Source organism: Tachyglossus aculeatus, chromosome 16 (genome assembly GCF_015852505.1).
Source record: "Tachyglossus aculeatus isolate mTacAcu1 chromosome 16, mTacAcu1.pri, whole genome shotgun sequence".
NCBI lineage: Eukaryota > Metazoa > Chordata > Mammalia > Monotremata > Tachyglossidae > Tachyglossus > Tachyglossus aculeatus.
Genome location: NC_052081.1, coordinates 40535378 through 40548036, shown reverse-complemented (window position 1 = coordinate 40548036; position 12659 = coordinate 40535378). Strand labels below are relative to the sequence as shown.

At 49.0% G+C, this 12659-nt stretch overlaps 1 protein-coding gene across 4 annotated transcripts in view; it reads left to right on the top strand.

Annotated features, from left to right (window-relative positions):
• The window catches only part of DNALI1 (dynein axonemal light intermediate chain 1), a 32405-nt gene that overhangs the window by 9675 nt on the left and 10071 nt on the right, over positions 1 to 12659 (top strand). For all 4 annotated transcript variants that reach the window (XR_005454362.1, XM_038757897.1, XM_038757896.1 and 1 more), the window contains exon 4: positions 3687 to 3865. Coding sequence is in view for 3 of the 4 variants with exons in the window: in XM_038757897.1 (XP_038613825.1) it covers positions 3687 to 3865 (179 nt within the window). In the remaining variant the exon portion in view is untranslated. The remainder of the gene's footprint in view (positions 1 to 3686; positions 3866 to 12659) is intronic.

The following is a 12659-nucleotide window of genomic DNA, read 5'->3' as shown; positions in this document are numbered from 1 at the left end:
GGGGGCTGAGGGCTGGGATCTGGGGGTCGGGCAGACTGAGGGATGCGGGGGCTGCCGGCTGCGACGCTTAGTACAGTGCTCTGCACACAGTGAGTGCCCAATAAATGATCGAATGAATGAATGATGGGCTGGGGACCTGCTGGGGGTCGGGCAGAATGAGGGATGGGGGGCTGGGGTCGGATGGGCTGGGGAGCTGCCGGCTGCGACGCTTAGTACAGTGCTCTGCACACAGTAAGTGCCCAATAAATGATCGAATGAATGAATGATGGGCTGGGGACCTGCAGGGGCTGGGGGCTGAGGGCTGGGATCTGGGGGTCGGGCAGACTGAGGGATGCGGGGGCTGCCAGCTGCGACGCTTAGTACAGTGCTCTGCACACAGTGAGTGCCCAATAAATGATCGGATGAATGAATGATGGGCTGGGGACCTGCAGGGGCTGGGGGCTGAGGGCTGGGATCTGGGGGTTGGGCAGACTGAGGGATGGGGGGCTGCTGGCTGCGACGCTTAGTACAGTGCTCTGCACACAGTGAGTGCCCAATAAATGGTTGGATGAATGAATGATGGGCTGGGGACCTGCAGGGGGTCGGGCAGAATGAGGGATGGGGCGTTGGGGTCCGATGGGCTGGGGAGCTGCCGGCTGCGACGCTTAGTACAGTGCTCTGCACACAGTAATAATAATAATAATGGCATTTATTAAGCGCTTACTATGTGCAAAGCACTGTTCTAAGCGCTGGGGAGGTTACAAGGTGATCAGGTTTCCCCACGGGGGGCTCCCAGTCTTCATCCCCATTTTCCAGATGAGGTAACTGAGGCACAGAGAAGCAGCATGGCTCAGTGGAAAGAGCACAGGCTTTGGAGTCAGAGGTCATGGGTTCAAATCCCGGCTCCGCCAACTGTCATCTGTGTGACTTTGGGCACGTCACTTCACTGGGCCTGTTACCTCATCTGTAAAATGGGGATTAAGACTGTGAGCCCCCCATGGGGCAAATTGATCACCTTGTATCCCCCCCCAGCGCTTAGAACAGTGCTTTGCACATAGTGAGCGCTTAACAAATGCCAACATTATTATTATTATGAAGTGACTTGCCCCAAGTCACCCAGCTGACAATTGGTGGAGCCGGGATTTGAACCCATGACCCCTGACTCCAAAGCCCGGGCTCTTTCTACTGAGCCACGCTGCTTCTAGTGCCCAATAAATGATTGAATGAATGAATAATGGGCCGGGGACCTGCAGGGGCTGTGAGCCCCTCCTAGACTGTGAGCCCGCTGTCGGGTAGGGACCGTCTCTATATATTGCCAACGTGGACTTCCCAAGCGCTTAGTACAGTGCTTAGTGCCCAATAAATATGATAGAATGAATGAATGAATGAATGATGGGCTGGGGACCTGCAGGGTCTGAGGGCTGGGATCTGGGGGTCGGGCAGACTGAAGGATGGGGGGCTGGGGAGCGGCAGGCTGGGAGCTGGGGCACTTAGTACAGTGCTCTGCACACAGTAAGTGCCCAATAAATATGATTAAATGATGGGCTGGGGACCTGCAGGCTGGGGGGCTGAGGGCTGGGATCTGGGGGTCGGGCAGACTGAAGGATGGGGGGCTGGGGAGCTGCAGGCTGGGAGCTGGGGTGCTTAGTACAGTGCTCTGCACACAGTAAGTGCCAATAAATATGATTAAATGATGGACTGGGGGGCTGAGGGCTGGGGGTCAGGCAGACTGAAGGCTGGGGGGCTGGGGAGCCGCAGGCTGGGAGCTGGGGCGCTTAGTACAGTGCTCTGCACACAGTAAGTGCCCAATAAATATAGGATTGAAAGACTGAATGATGGGCTAGGACCTGCAGGCTGGGGGGTCAGGTGGGTAAGGGGCAGCGTGGCTCAGTGGAAAGAGCCTGGGCTTGGGAACCAGATGTCGTGGGTTCTAATCCCGGCTCTGCCACTTGTCTGCTGTGTGACTTTGGGCAACTCACTTCACTTCTCTGGGCCTCAGTTCCCTCATCTGTAAAATGGGGATTAAGACTGTGAGCCCCTCGTGGGACAACCTGATCACCTCGTATCCCCCCCCAGCGCTTAGAACGGTGCTTTGCACACAGTAAGCGCTTAACAAATGCCATCATTATTATTATTATTCTCTGTGCCTCAGTTCCCTCATCTGTAAAATGGGGATTAAGACTGTGAGCCCCCCGTGGGACAACCTAATCACCTTGTATCCCCCCAAGCGCTTAGAACAGTGCTTTGCACATAGTAAGCGCTTAACAAACGCCATCATCATTATTATTATTCTCTGTGCCTCAGTTCCCTCATCTGTAAAATGGGGATTAAGACTGTGAGCTCCCCGTGGGACAACCTGATCACCTTGTATCTGCCCCAGCGCTTAGAACAGTGCTTTGCACACAGCAAGCGCTTAACAAATGCCATCATTATTATTATTATTCTCTGTGCCTCAGTTCCCTCATCTGTAAAATGGGGATTAAGACTGTGAGCCCCCCCGTGGGACAACTTGATCACCTAGTAACCTCCCCAGCGCTTAGAACAGTGCTTTGCACCTCCTTCCCTTCCCCACAGCACCTTTATATATGTGTATGTGTTTGTATGTATTTATTACTCTATTTATTTATTTTACTTGTACATATTTATTCTATTTATTTTATTTGGTTAATATGTTTTGTTTTGTTGCCTGTCTCCCCCTTCTAGACTGTGAGCCCGCTGTCGAGTAGGGACCATCTCTATACAGTAAGCGCTCAATAAATATGATGGAATGAATGAATGAATGAATATGTTGCCGACTTGTACTTCCCAAGCGCTTAGTCCAGTGCTCTGCACGCAGTCTGTGCTCAATCAATCAATCGTATTTATTGAGCGCTTACTGTGCGCAGAGCACTGTACTAAGCGCTTGGGAAGTCCAAGTTGGCAACATCTAGAGACGGTCCCTACCCACCAGTGGGCTCACAGTCTAGAAGGGGGAGACAGACAACAAAACCAAACATACTAACAAAATAAAATAAATAGAATAGATATGTACAAGTAAAATAAATAGAGTAATAAATACATACAAACATATATACAGGTGCTGTAATAAATATGTACAAACATATATACATATATACAGGTGCTGTGGGGAAGGGAAGGAGGTAAGACGGGGGGAATGGAGAGGGGGAGGAGGGGGAGAGGAAGGAAGGGGCTCAGTCTGAGAAGGCCTCCTGGAGGAGGTGAGCTCTCAGTAGGGCGCTCAGTAAATACGATTGACTGAATGAATGAATAGTAAGCATTTGACAAATGCCATCATCGTGATTATCATTATTATTATTAGGCCGCACAGCTCCTCTCCCTCTCTCCCCTCATCCCCCTCTCCATCCCCCCATCTTACCTCCTTCTCTTCCCCACAGTGCCTGTATATATGTAGATATGTTTGTATATATTTATTACTCTATTTATTTTACTTGTACATACCTATTCTATTTATTTTATTTTGTTATTATGTTTGGTTGTGTTCTCTGTCTCCCCCTTTTAGACTGTGAGCCCGCTGTTGGGTAGGGACCGTCTCTAGATGTTGCCAACTTGTCCTTGCCAAGCGCTCAGTCCAGTGCTCCGCACACAGTAAGCGCTCAATAAATACGATTGATTGATTGATTCCGTTTGCTGCCTTTCCCTCCCAGCCTCACTGCCATTTGTGTGCGTGTGTTGTGTGTTGTGTGAAGACGAACTGATCCGGGAGATCACGATCAACTGCGCGGAGCGGGGGCTCCTGCTGCTCCGCGTCCGCGACGAGATCCGCATGACCATCGCCGCCTATCAGACCCTGTACGAGAGCAGCGTGGCCTTCGGCATGAGGAAGGCCCTCCAGGCCGAGCAGGGCAAGGCCGACATGGAGAAGAAAGTGAGTGTGTGCCCGCGGGGGGCCGACCCACGCCCGGCCCGGGCGCCCCTTCCGCCCCACTAGCAGCCCACGAGGCTAGAAATAATAATAATAACGATGATAATGGTATTTGGTAAGCGCTTACTATGTGCCAAGCACCGTTCTAAGTGATGGAAAGGGCCCCTTCCACCCCACTAGCAGCCCACGAGGCTAGAAATAATAATAATAACGATGATAACGGTATTTGTTAAGCGCTTAGTATGTGCCAAGCACCGTTCTAAGCACTGGGAAGGGCCCCTTCCGCCCCACTAGCAGCTCACGAGGCTAGAAATAATAATAATAATAATGATGACGGTATTTGTTAAGCGCTTACTATGTGCCAAGCACCGTTCTAAGTGATGGAAAGGGCCCCTTCCGCCCCACTAGTAGCCCACGAGGCTAGAAATAATAATAATAACGATGATAACGGTATTTGTTAAGCGCTTATTATGTGTCAAGCACCGTTCTAAGCGCTAGGGAGGGCCCCCCTTCCGCCCCACTAGCAGCCCACGAGGCTAGAAATAATAATAATAATAATGATGACGGTATTTGTTAAGTGCTTACTATGTGCCGAGCACCGTTCTAAGCACTGGGGCGGGCCCCTTCTGCCCCACTAGCAGCCCACGAGGCTAGAAATAATAATAATAATAATAATAATGATGACAGTATTTGGTAAGCGCTTACTATGTGCCAAGCACCATTCTAAGCACTGGGGAGGGCCCCTTCCGCCCCACTAGCAGCCCACGAGTCTAGAAATAATTATAATAGTAATGATGACGGTATTTGTTAAGCGCTTACTATGTGCCAAGCACCGTTCTAAGCGCTGGGGAGGGCCCCCCTTCCGCCCCACTAGCAGCCCACGAGGCTAGAAATAATAATAATAATAATGATGACGGTATTTGTTAAGCACTTACTACGTGCCGAGCACTGTTCTAAGCACTGGGGAGGGCCCCTTCTGCCCCACTAGCAGCCCACGAGGCTAGAAATAATAATAATAACAATGATGACGGTATTTGGTAAGCACTTACTATGTGCCAAGCACCATTCTAAGCGCTGGGAAGGGCCCCTTCCGCCCCACTAGCAGCCCACGAGGCAAGAAATAATAGTAATAATAATGATGACGGTATTTGTTAAGCGCTTACTATGTGCCAAGCACCGTTCTAAGCGCTGGGGAGGGCCCCTTCCGCCCCACTAGCAGCCCACGAGGCTAGAAATAATAATAATAACGATGATAACGGTATTTGTTAAGCGCTTAGTATGTGCCAAGCACCGTTCTAAGCACTGGGAAGGGCCCCTTCCGCCCCACTAGCAGCTCACGAGGCTAGAAATAATAATAATAATAATGATGACGGTATTTGTTAAGCGCTTACTATGTGCCAAGCACCGTTCTAAGCGCTGGGGAGGGCCCCCCTTCCGCCCCACTAGCAGCCCACGAGGCTAGAAATAATAATAATAATAATGATGACGGTATTTGTTAAGCACTTACTACGTGCCGAGCACTGTTCTAAGCACTGGGGAGGGCCCCTTCTGCCCCACTAGCAGCCCACGAGGCTAGAAATAATAATAATAACAATGATGACGGTATTTGGTAAGCACTTACTATGTGCCAAGCACCGTTCTAAGCGCTGGGGAGGGCCCCTTCCGCCCCACTAGCAGCCCACGAGGCTAGAAATAATAATAATAACGATGGTAACGGTATTTGTTAAGCGCTTAGTATGTGCCAAGCACAAGTTCTAAGCGCTGGGAAGGGCCCCTTCCGCCCCACTAGCAGCCCACAAGGCTAGAAATAATAATAATAATAATGATGACGGTATTTGTTAAGCGCTTACTATGTGCCAAGCACCGTTCTAAGTGATGGAAAGGGCCCCTTCCGCCCCACTAGTAGCCCACGAGGCTAGAAATAATAATAATAACGATGATAACGGTATTTGTTAAGCGCTTATTATGTGTCAAGCACCGTTCTAAGCGCTAGTGAGGGCCCCCCTTCCGCCCCACTAGCAGCCCACGAGGCTAGAAATAATAATAATAATAATGATGACGGTATTTGTTAAGCGCTTACTATGTGCCGAGCACCGTTCTAAGCACTGGGGAGGGCCCCTTCTGCCCCACTAGCAGCCCACGAGGCTAGAAATAATAATAATAATAATGATGACAGTATTTGGTAAGTGCTTACTATGTGCCAAGCACCATTCTAAGCGCTGGGGAGGGCCCCTTCCGCCCCACTAGCAGCCCACGAGTCTAGAAATAATTATAATAGTAATGATGACGGTATTTGTTAAGCGCTTACTATGTGCCAAGCACCGTTCTAAGCGCTGGGGAGGGCCCCACTAGCAGCCCACGAGGCTAGAAATAATAATAATAACGATGATAACGGTATTTGTTAAGCGCTTACTATGTGCCGAGCACCGTTCTAAGCACTGGGGAGGGCCCCTTCTGCCCCACTAGCAGCCCACGAGGCTAGAAATAATAATAATAATAATAATAATGATGACGGTATTTGGTAAGCGCTTACTATGTGCCAAGCACCATTCTAAGCGCTGGGGAGGGCCCCTTCCGCCCCACTAGCAGCCTACAAGTCTAGAAATAATAATAATAGTAATGATGACAGTATTTGTTAAGCGCTTACTATGTGCCAAGCACCGTTCTAAGCGCTGGGGAGGGCCCCTTCCGCCCCACTAGCAGCCCACGAGGCTAGAAATAATAATAATAATGACGATGACGGTATTTCTTAAGTGCTTACTATGTGCCAAGCACCATTCTAAGCGCTGGGGAGGGCCCCTTCCACTCCACTAGCGGCCCACGATGCTAGAAATAGTAATAATAACGATGATAACGGTATTTGTTAAGCGCTTACTATGTGCCAAGCACCGTTCTAAGCGCTGGGAAGGGCCCCTTCCACCCCACTAGCTGCCCACGAGGCTAGAAATAATAATAATAATAATAATGACTGTATTTGGTAAGCACTTACTATGTGCCAAGCACCGTTCTAAGTGCTGGGGAGGGCCCCTTCCGCCCCACTAGTAGCCCACAAGGCTAGAAATAATAATAATAACGATGATAACGGTATTTGTTAAGTGCTTATTATGTGTCAAGCACCATTCTAAGCGCTAGGGAGGGCCCCCCTTCTGCCCCACTAGCAGCCCACGAGGCTAGAAATAATAATAATAATAATGATGACGGTATTTGTTAAGTGCTTACTATGTGCCGAGCACCGTTCTAAGCACTGGGGAGGGCCCCGTCTGCCCCACTAGCAGCCCACGAGGCTAGAAATAATAATAATAATAATAATAATGATGACGGTATTTGTTAAGCGCTTACTATGTGCCAAGCACCGTTCTAAGCGCTGGGGAGGGCCCCTTCCGCCCCACTAGCAGCCCATGAGGGTAGAAATAATAATAATAATAATAATGATGGTATTTGGTAAGCACTTCCTATGTGCCAAGCACCGTTCTAAGCGCTGGGGAGGGCCCCTTCCGCCCCACTAGCAGCCCACAAGGCTAGAAATAATAATAATAATGATGATGACGGTATTTGTTAAGCGCTTACTATGTGCCAAGCACCGTTCTAAGCACTGGGGAGGGCCCCTTCCGCCCCACTAGCAGCCCATGAGGCTATAAATAATATAATAACGATGATAACGGTATTTGTTAAGCGCTTACTATGTGCCAAGCACCGTTCTAAGTGATGGGAAGGGCCCCTTCCGCCCCACTAGTAGCCCACAAGGCTAGAAATAATAATAATAACGATGATAACGGTATTTGTTAAGTGCTTATTATGTGTCAAGCACCGTTCTAAGCGCTAGGGAGGGCCCCCCTTCCGCCCCACTAGCAGCCCACGAGGCTAGAAATAATAATAATAATAATGATGACGGTATTTGTTAAGTGCTTACTATGTGCCGAGCACCGTTCTAAGCACTGGGGAGGGCCCCTTCTGCCCCACTAGCAGCCCACGAGGCTAGAAATAATAATAATAATAATAATAATGATGACAGTATTTGGTAAGTGCTTACTATGTGCCAAGCACCATTCTAAGCGCTGGGGAGGGCCCCTTCCGCCCCACTAGCAGCCCACGAGTCTAGAAATAATTATAATAGTAATGATGACGGTATTTGTTAAGCGCTTACTATGTGCAAAGCACCGTTCTAAGCGCTGGGGAGGGCCCCCCTTCCGCCCCACTAGCAGCCCACGAGGCTAGAAATAATAATAATAATAATGATGACGGTATTTGTTAAGCACTTACTACGTGCCGAGCACTGTTCTAAGCACTGGGGAGGGCCCCTTCTGCCCCACTAGCAGCCCACGAGGCTAGAAATAATAATAATAACAATGATGACGGTATTTGGTAAGCACTTACTATGTGCCAAGCACCATTCTAAGCGCTGGGAAGGGCCCCTTCCGCCCCACTAGCAGCCCACGAGGCAAGAAATAATAGTAATAATAATGATGACGGTATTTGTTAAGCGCTTACTATGTGCCAAGCACCGTTCTAAGCGCTGGGAGGGCCCCTTCCGCCCCACTAGCAGCCCACGAGGCTAGAAATAATAATAATAACGATGATAACGGTATTTGTTAAGCGCTTAGTATGTGCCAAGCACAAGTTCTAAGCGCTGGGAAGGGCCCCTTCCGCCCCACTAGCAGCTCACGAGGCTAGAAATAATAATAATAATAATGATGACGGTATTTGTTAAGCGCTTACTATGTGCCAAGCACCGTTCTAAGTGATGGAAAGGGCCCCTTCCGCCCCACTAGTAGCCCACAAGGCTAGAAATAATGATAATAACGATGATAACGGTATTTGTTAAGCGCTTATTATGTGTCAAGCACCGTTCTAAGCGCTAGGGAGGGCCCCCCTTCCGCCCCACTAGCAGCCCACGAGGCTAGAAATAATAATAATAACGATGATAACGGTATTTGTTAAGCGCTTACTATGTGCCGAGCACCGTTCTAAGCACTGGGGAGGGCCCCTTCTGCCCCACTAGCAGCCCACGAGGCTAGAAATAATAATAATAATAATAATGATGACGGTATTTGGTAAGCGCTTACTATGTGCCAAGCACCATTCTAAGCGCTGGGGAGGGCCCCTTCCGCCCCACTAGCAGCCTACAAGTCTAGAAATAATAATAGTAATGATGACAGTATTTGTTAAGCGCTTACTATGTGCCAAGCACCGTTCTAAGCGCTGGGGAGGGCCCCTTCCGCCCCACTAGCAGCCTACAAGTCTAGAAATAATAATAATAGTAATGATGACAGTATTTGTTAAGCGCTTACTATGTGCCAAGCACCGTTCTAAGCGCTGGGGAGGGCCCCTTCCGCCCCACTAGCAGCCCACGAGGCTAGAAATAATAATAATAATGACGATGACGGTATTTCTTAAGTGCTTACTATGTGCCAAGCACCATTCTAAGCGCTGGGGAGGGCCCCTTCCACTCCACTAGCGGCCCACGATGCTAGAAATAGTAATAATAACGATGATAACGGTATTTGTTAAGCGCTTACTATGTGCCAAGCACCGTTCTAAGCGCTGGGAAGGGCCCCTTCCACCCCACTAGCTGCCCACGAGGCTAGAAATAATAATAATAATAATAATGACTGTATTTGGTAAGCACTTACTATGTGCCAAGCACCGTTCTAAGTGCTGGGGAGGGCCCCTTCCGCCCCACTAGCAGCCCACGAGGCTAGAAACAATAATAGTAATGATGATGACAGTATTTGTTAAGCGCTTACTATGTGCCGAGCACCGTTCTAAGCGCTGGGGAGGGCCCCTTCTGCCCCACTAGCAGCCCACGAGGCTAGAAATAATAATAATAATAATAATGATGATGACAGTATTTGGTAAGCGCTTACTATGTGCCAAGCACCATTCTAAGCGCTGGGGAGGGCCCCTTCCGCTCCACTAGCAGCCCACGAGGCTAGAAACAATAATAATAATGATGATGACGGTATTTGTTAAGCACTTACTATGTGCCAAGCACCGTTCTAAGTGATGGAAAGGGCCCCTTCCACCCCACTAGCAGCCCACGAGGCTAGAAATAATAATAATAACGATGATAACGGTATTTGTTAAGCGCTTACTATGTGCCAAGCACCATTCTAAGCGCTGGGGAGGGCCCCTTCCGCCCCACTAGCAGCCCACGAGGCTAGAAATAATAATAATAATAATGATGACAGTATTTGGTAAGTGCTTACTATGTGCCAAGCACCATTCTAAGCGCTGGGGAGGGCCCCTTCCGCCCCACTAGCAGCCCATGAGGCTAGAAACAATAATAATAATGATAATGACAGTATTTGGTAAGCGCTTACTATGTTCCAAGCACCGTTCTAAGCGCTGGGGAGGGCCCCTTCCGCCCCACTAGCAGCCCACGAGGCTAGAAATAATAATAATAACGATGATGACGGTATTTGTTAAGCGCTTACTATGTTCCAAGCACCGTTCTAAGCACCAGGGAGGGCCCCTTCCGCCCCACTAGCAGCCCATGAGGCTAGAAATAATAATAATAATAATAATAATAATGATGACGGTATTTGGTAAGCGCTATGTGCCGAGCACCGTTCTAAGCGCTGGGGAGGGCCCCTTCTGCCCCACTAGCAGCCCACGAGGCTAGAAATAATAATAATAATAATGATGACTGTATTTGGTAAGCACTTACTATGTGCCAAGCACCGTTCTAAGCACTGGGAAGGGCCCCTTCTGCCCCACTAGCAGCCCACGAGGCTAGAAATAATAATAATAATAATAATGATAATGGTATTTGTTAAGTGCTTACTATGTGCCAAGCACCGTTCTAAGTGATGGGACGGGCCCCTTCCGCCCCACTAGCAGCCCACAAGGCTAGAAACAATAATAATAATGATGATGACGGTATTTGTTAAGCGCTTACTATGTGCCCAGCACCATTCTAAGCGCTGGGGAGGGCCCCTTCCGCCCCACTAGCAGCCCACGAGGCTAGAAATAATAATGATAATGATGGTATTTGGTAAGCTCTTACTATGTGCCGAGCACCGTTCTAAGCGCTGGGGAGGTTACCAGGTGATCAGGTTGTCCCACCGGGGGCTCACGGTTTTAATTCCCATTTTCCAGATGAGGGAACTGAGGCCCAGAGAAGTGACGTGACTTGCCCCGAGTCCCACAGCTGACAGTTGGCAGAGCTGGGATTTGAACCCATGACCTCTGACTCCAAAGCCCGGGCTCCTTCGACAGAGCCACGCTGCTTCTCACCGGCTTCATTTCTCACCGCAGAAATCCCACCGGCTTCAAGCTGGTCCTTTCAGGGGACCCTCATCAGGAATAATAATGGCATTTATTAAGCGCTTACTATGTGCAGAGCACCGTTCTAAGCGCTGGGGAAGTTACAGAGTGATCAGGTTGTCCCATGGGGGGCTCACAGTTTTAATCCCCACTTTCCAGATAATAATAATAATAATAATAATGGCATTTATTAAGTGCTTACTATGTGCAGAGCACCGTTCTAAGCGCTGGGGAGGTTACCAGGTGATCAGGTTGTCCCATGGGGGGCTCACAGTCTTCATCCCCATTTTACAGATGAGGAAACTGAGGCCCAGAGAAGTGACGTGACTTGCCCCGAGTCACACAGCTGACAGTTGGCAGAGCCGGGATTTGAACCCATGACCTCTGGCTCCAAAGCCCGGGCTCTTTCCACGGAGCCACGCTGCTTCACAATCCATCCACGAGCGCTCCTCGTGTGCGGGGCACTGTACTAAACACCTGGGAGAGGACAGTACGTCGGAGTTCATATACCTTGTAACCTCCCTGGCGCTTAGAACAGTACTTTGCACATAGTAAGCGCTTAATAAATGCCATCATTATTATTATTATTATTATTAATCCTGGCTCGGCTACCCATCAGCCGTGGGACCTTGGGCGAGTCGCTTAACTTCCCTGTGCCTCAGTTACCTCATCTGTAAAACGGGGATGAAGACCGGGAGCCCCCACATGGGACCACCTGATTACCTTGGCTCTACCAGCGCTTAGAACAGTGCTTGGCACATAGTAAGCGCTTAATAAATGCCATTGTTATTATTATTATTAATCCCAGCTCGGCTAACCGTCAGCCATGGGACCTTGGGTGAGTCGCTTAACTTCCCTGTGCCTCAGCTACCTCATCTGTAAAACAGGGATGAAGACCGGGAACCCCCAAGTGGGACAACCTGATTACCTTGGATCTTCCAGCGCTTAAAACAGTGCTTTGCTCATAGTAAGCGCTTAATAAATGCCATTGTTGTTATTATTATTATTATCATTATTATTAATCCTGGCTTGGCTACCCGACAGCCGTGGGAACTTGGGCGAGTCGCTTAACTTCCCTGTGCCTCAGTTACCTCATCTGTAAAACGGGGATGAAGACCGGGAGCCCCCATGTGGGACAACCTGATTACCTTGGATCTACCAGCGCTTAGAACAGTGCTTGGCACATAGTAAGCGCTTAATAAATGCCATTATTATTATTATTATTATTATTATTATTATTATTATTAATCCCGGCTCGGCTACCCGTCAGCCGTGGGACCTTGGGCGAGTCGCTTAACTTCCCTGTGCCTCAGTTACCTCATCTGTAAAACAGGGATGAAGACCGGGAGCCCCCACGTGGGACCACCTGGATTACCTTGGATCTACCAGCGCTTAGAACAGCGCTTGGCACATAGTAAGCGCTTAATAAATGCCATTGTTATTATTGTTATTAATCCCAGCTCAGCTATCCGTCATCCATGGGACCTTGGGCGGGTCACTTAACTTCCCTGTGCCTCAGTTACCTCATCTG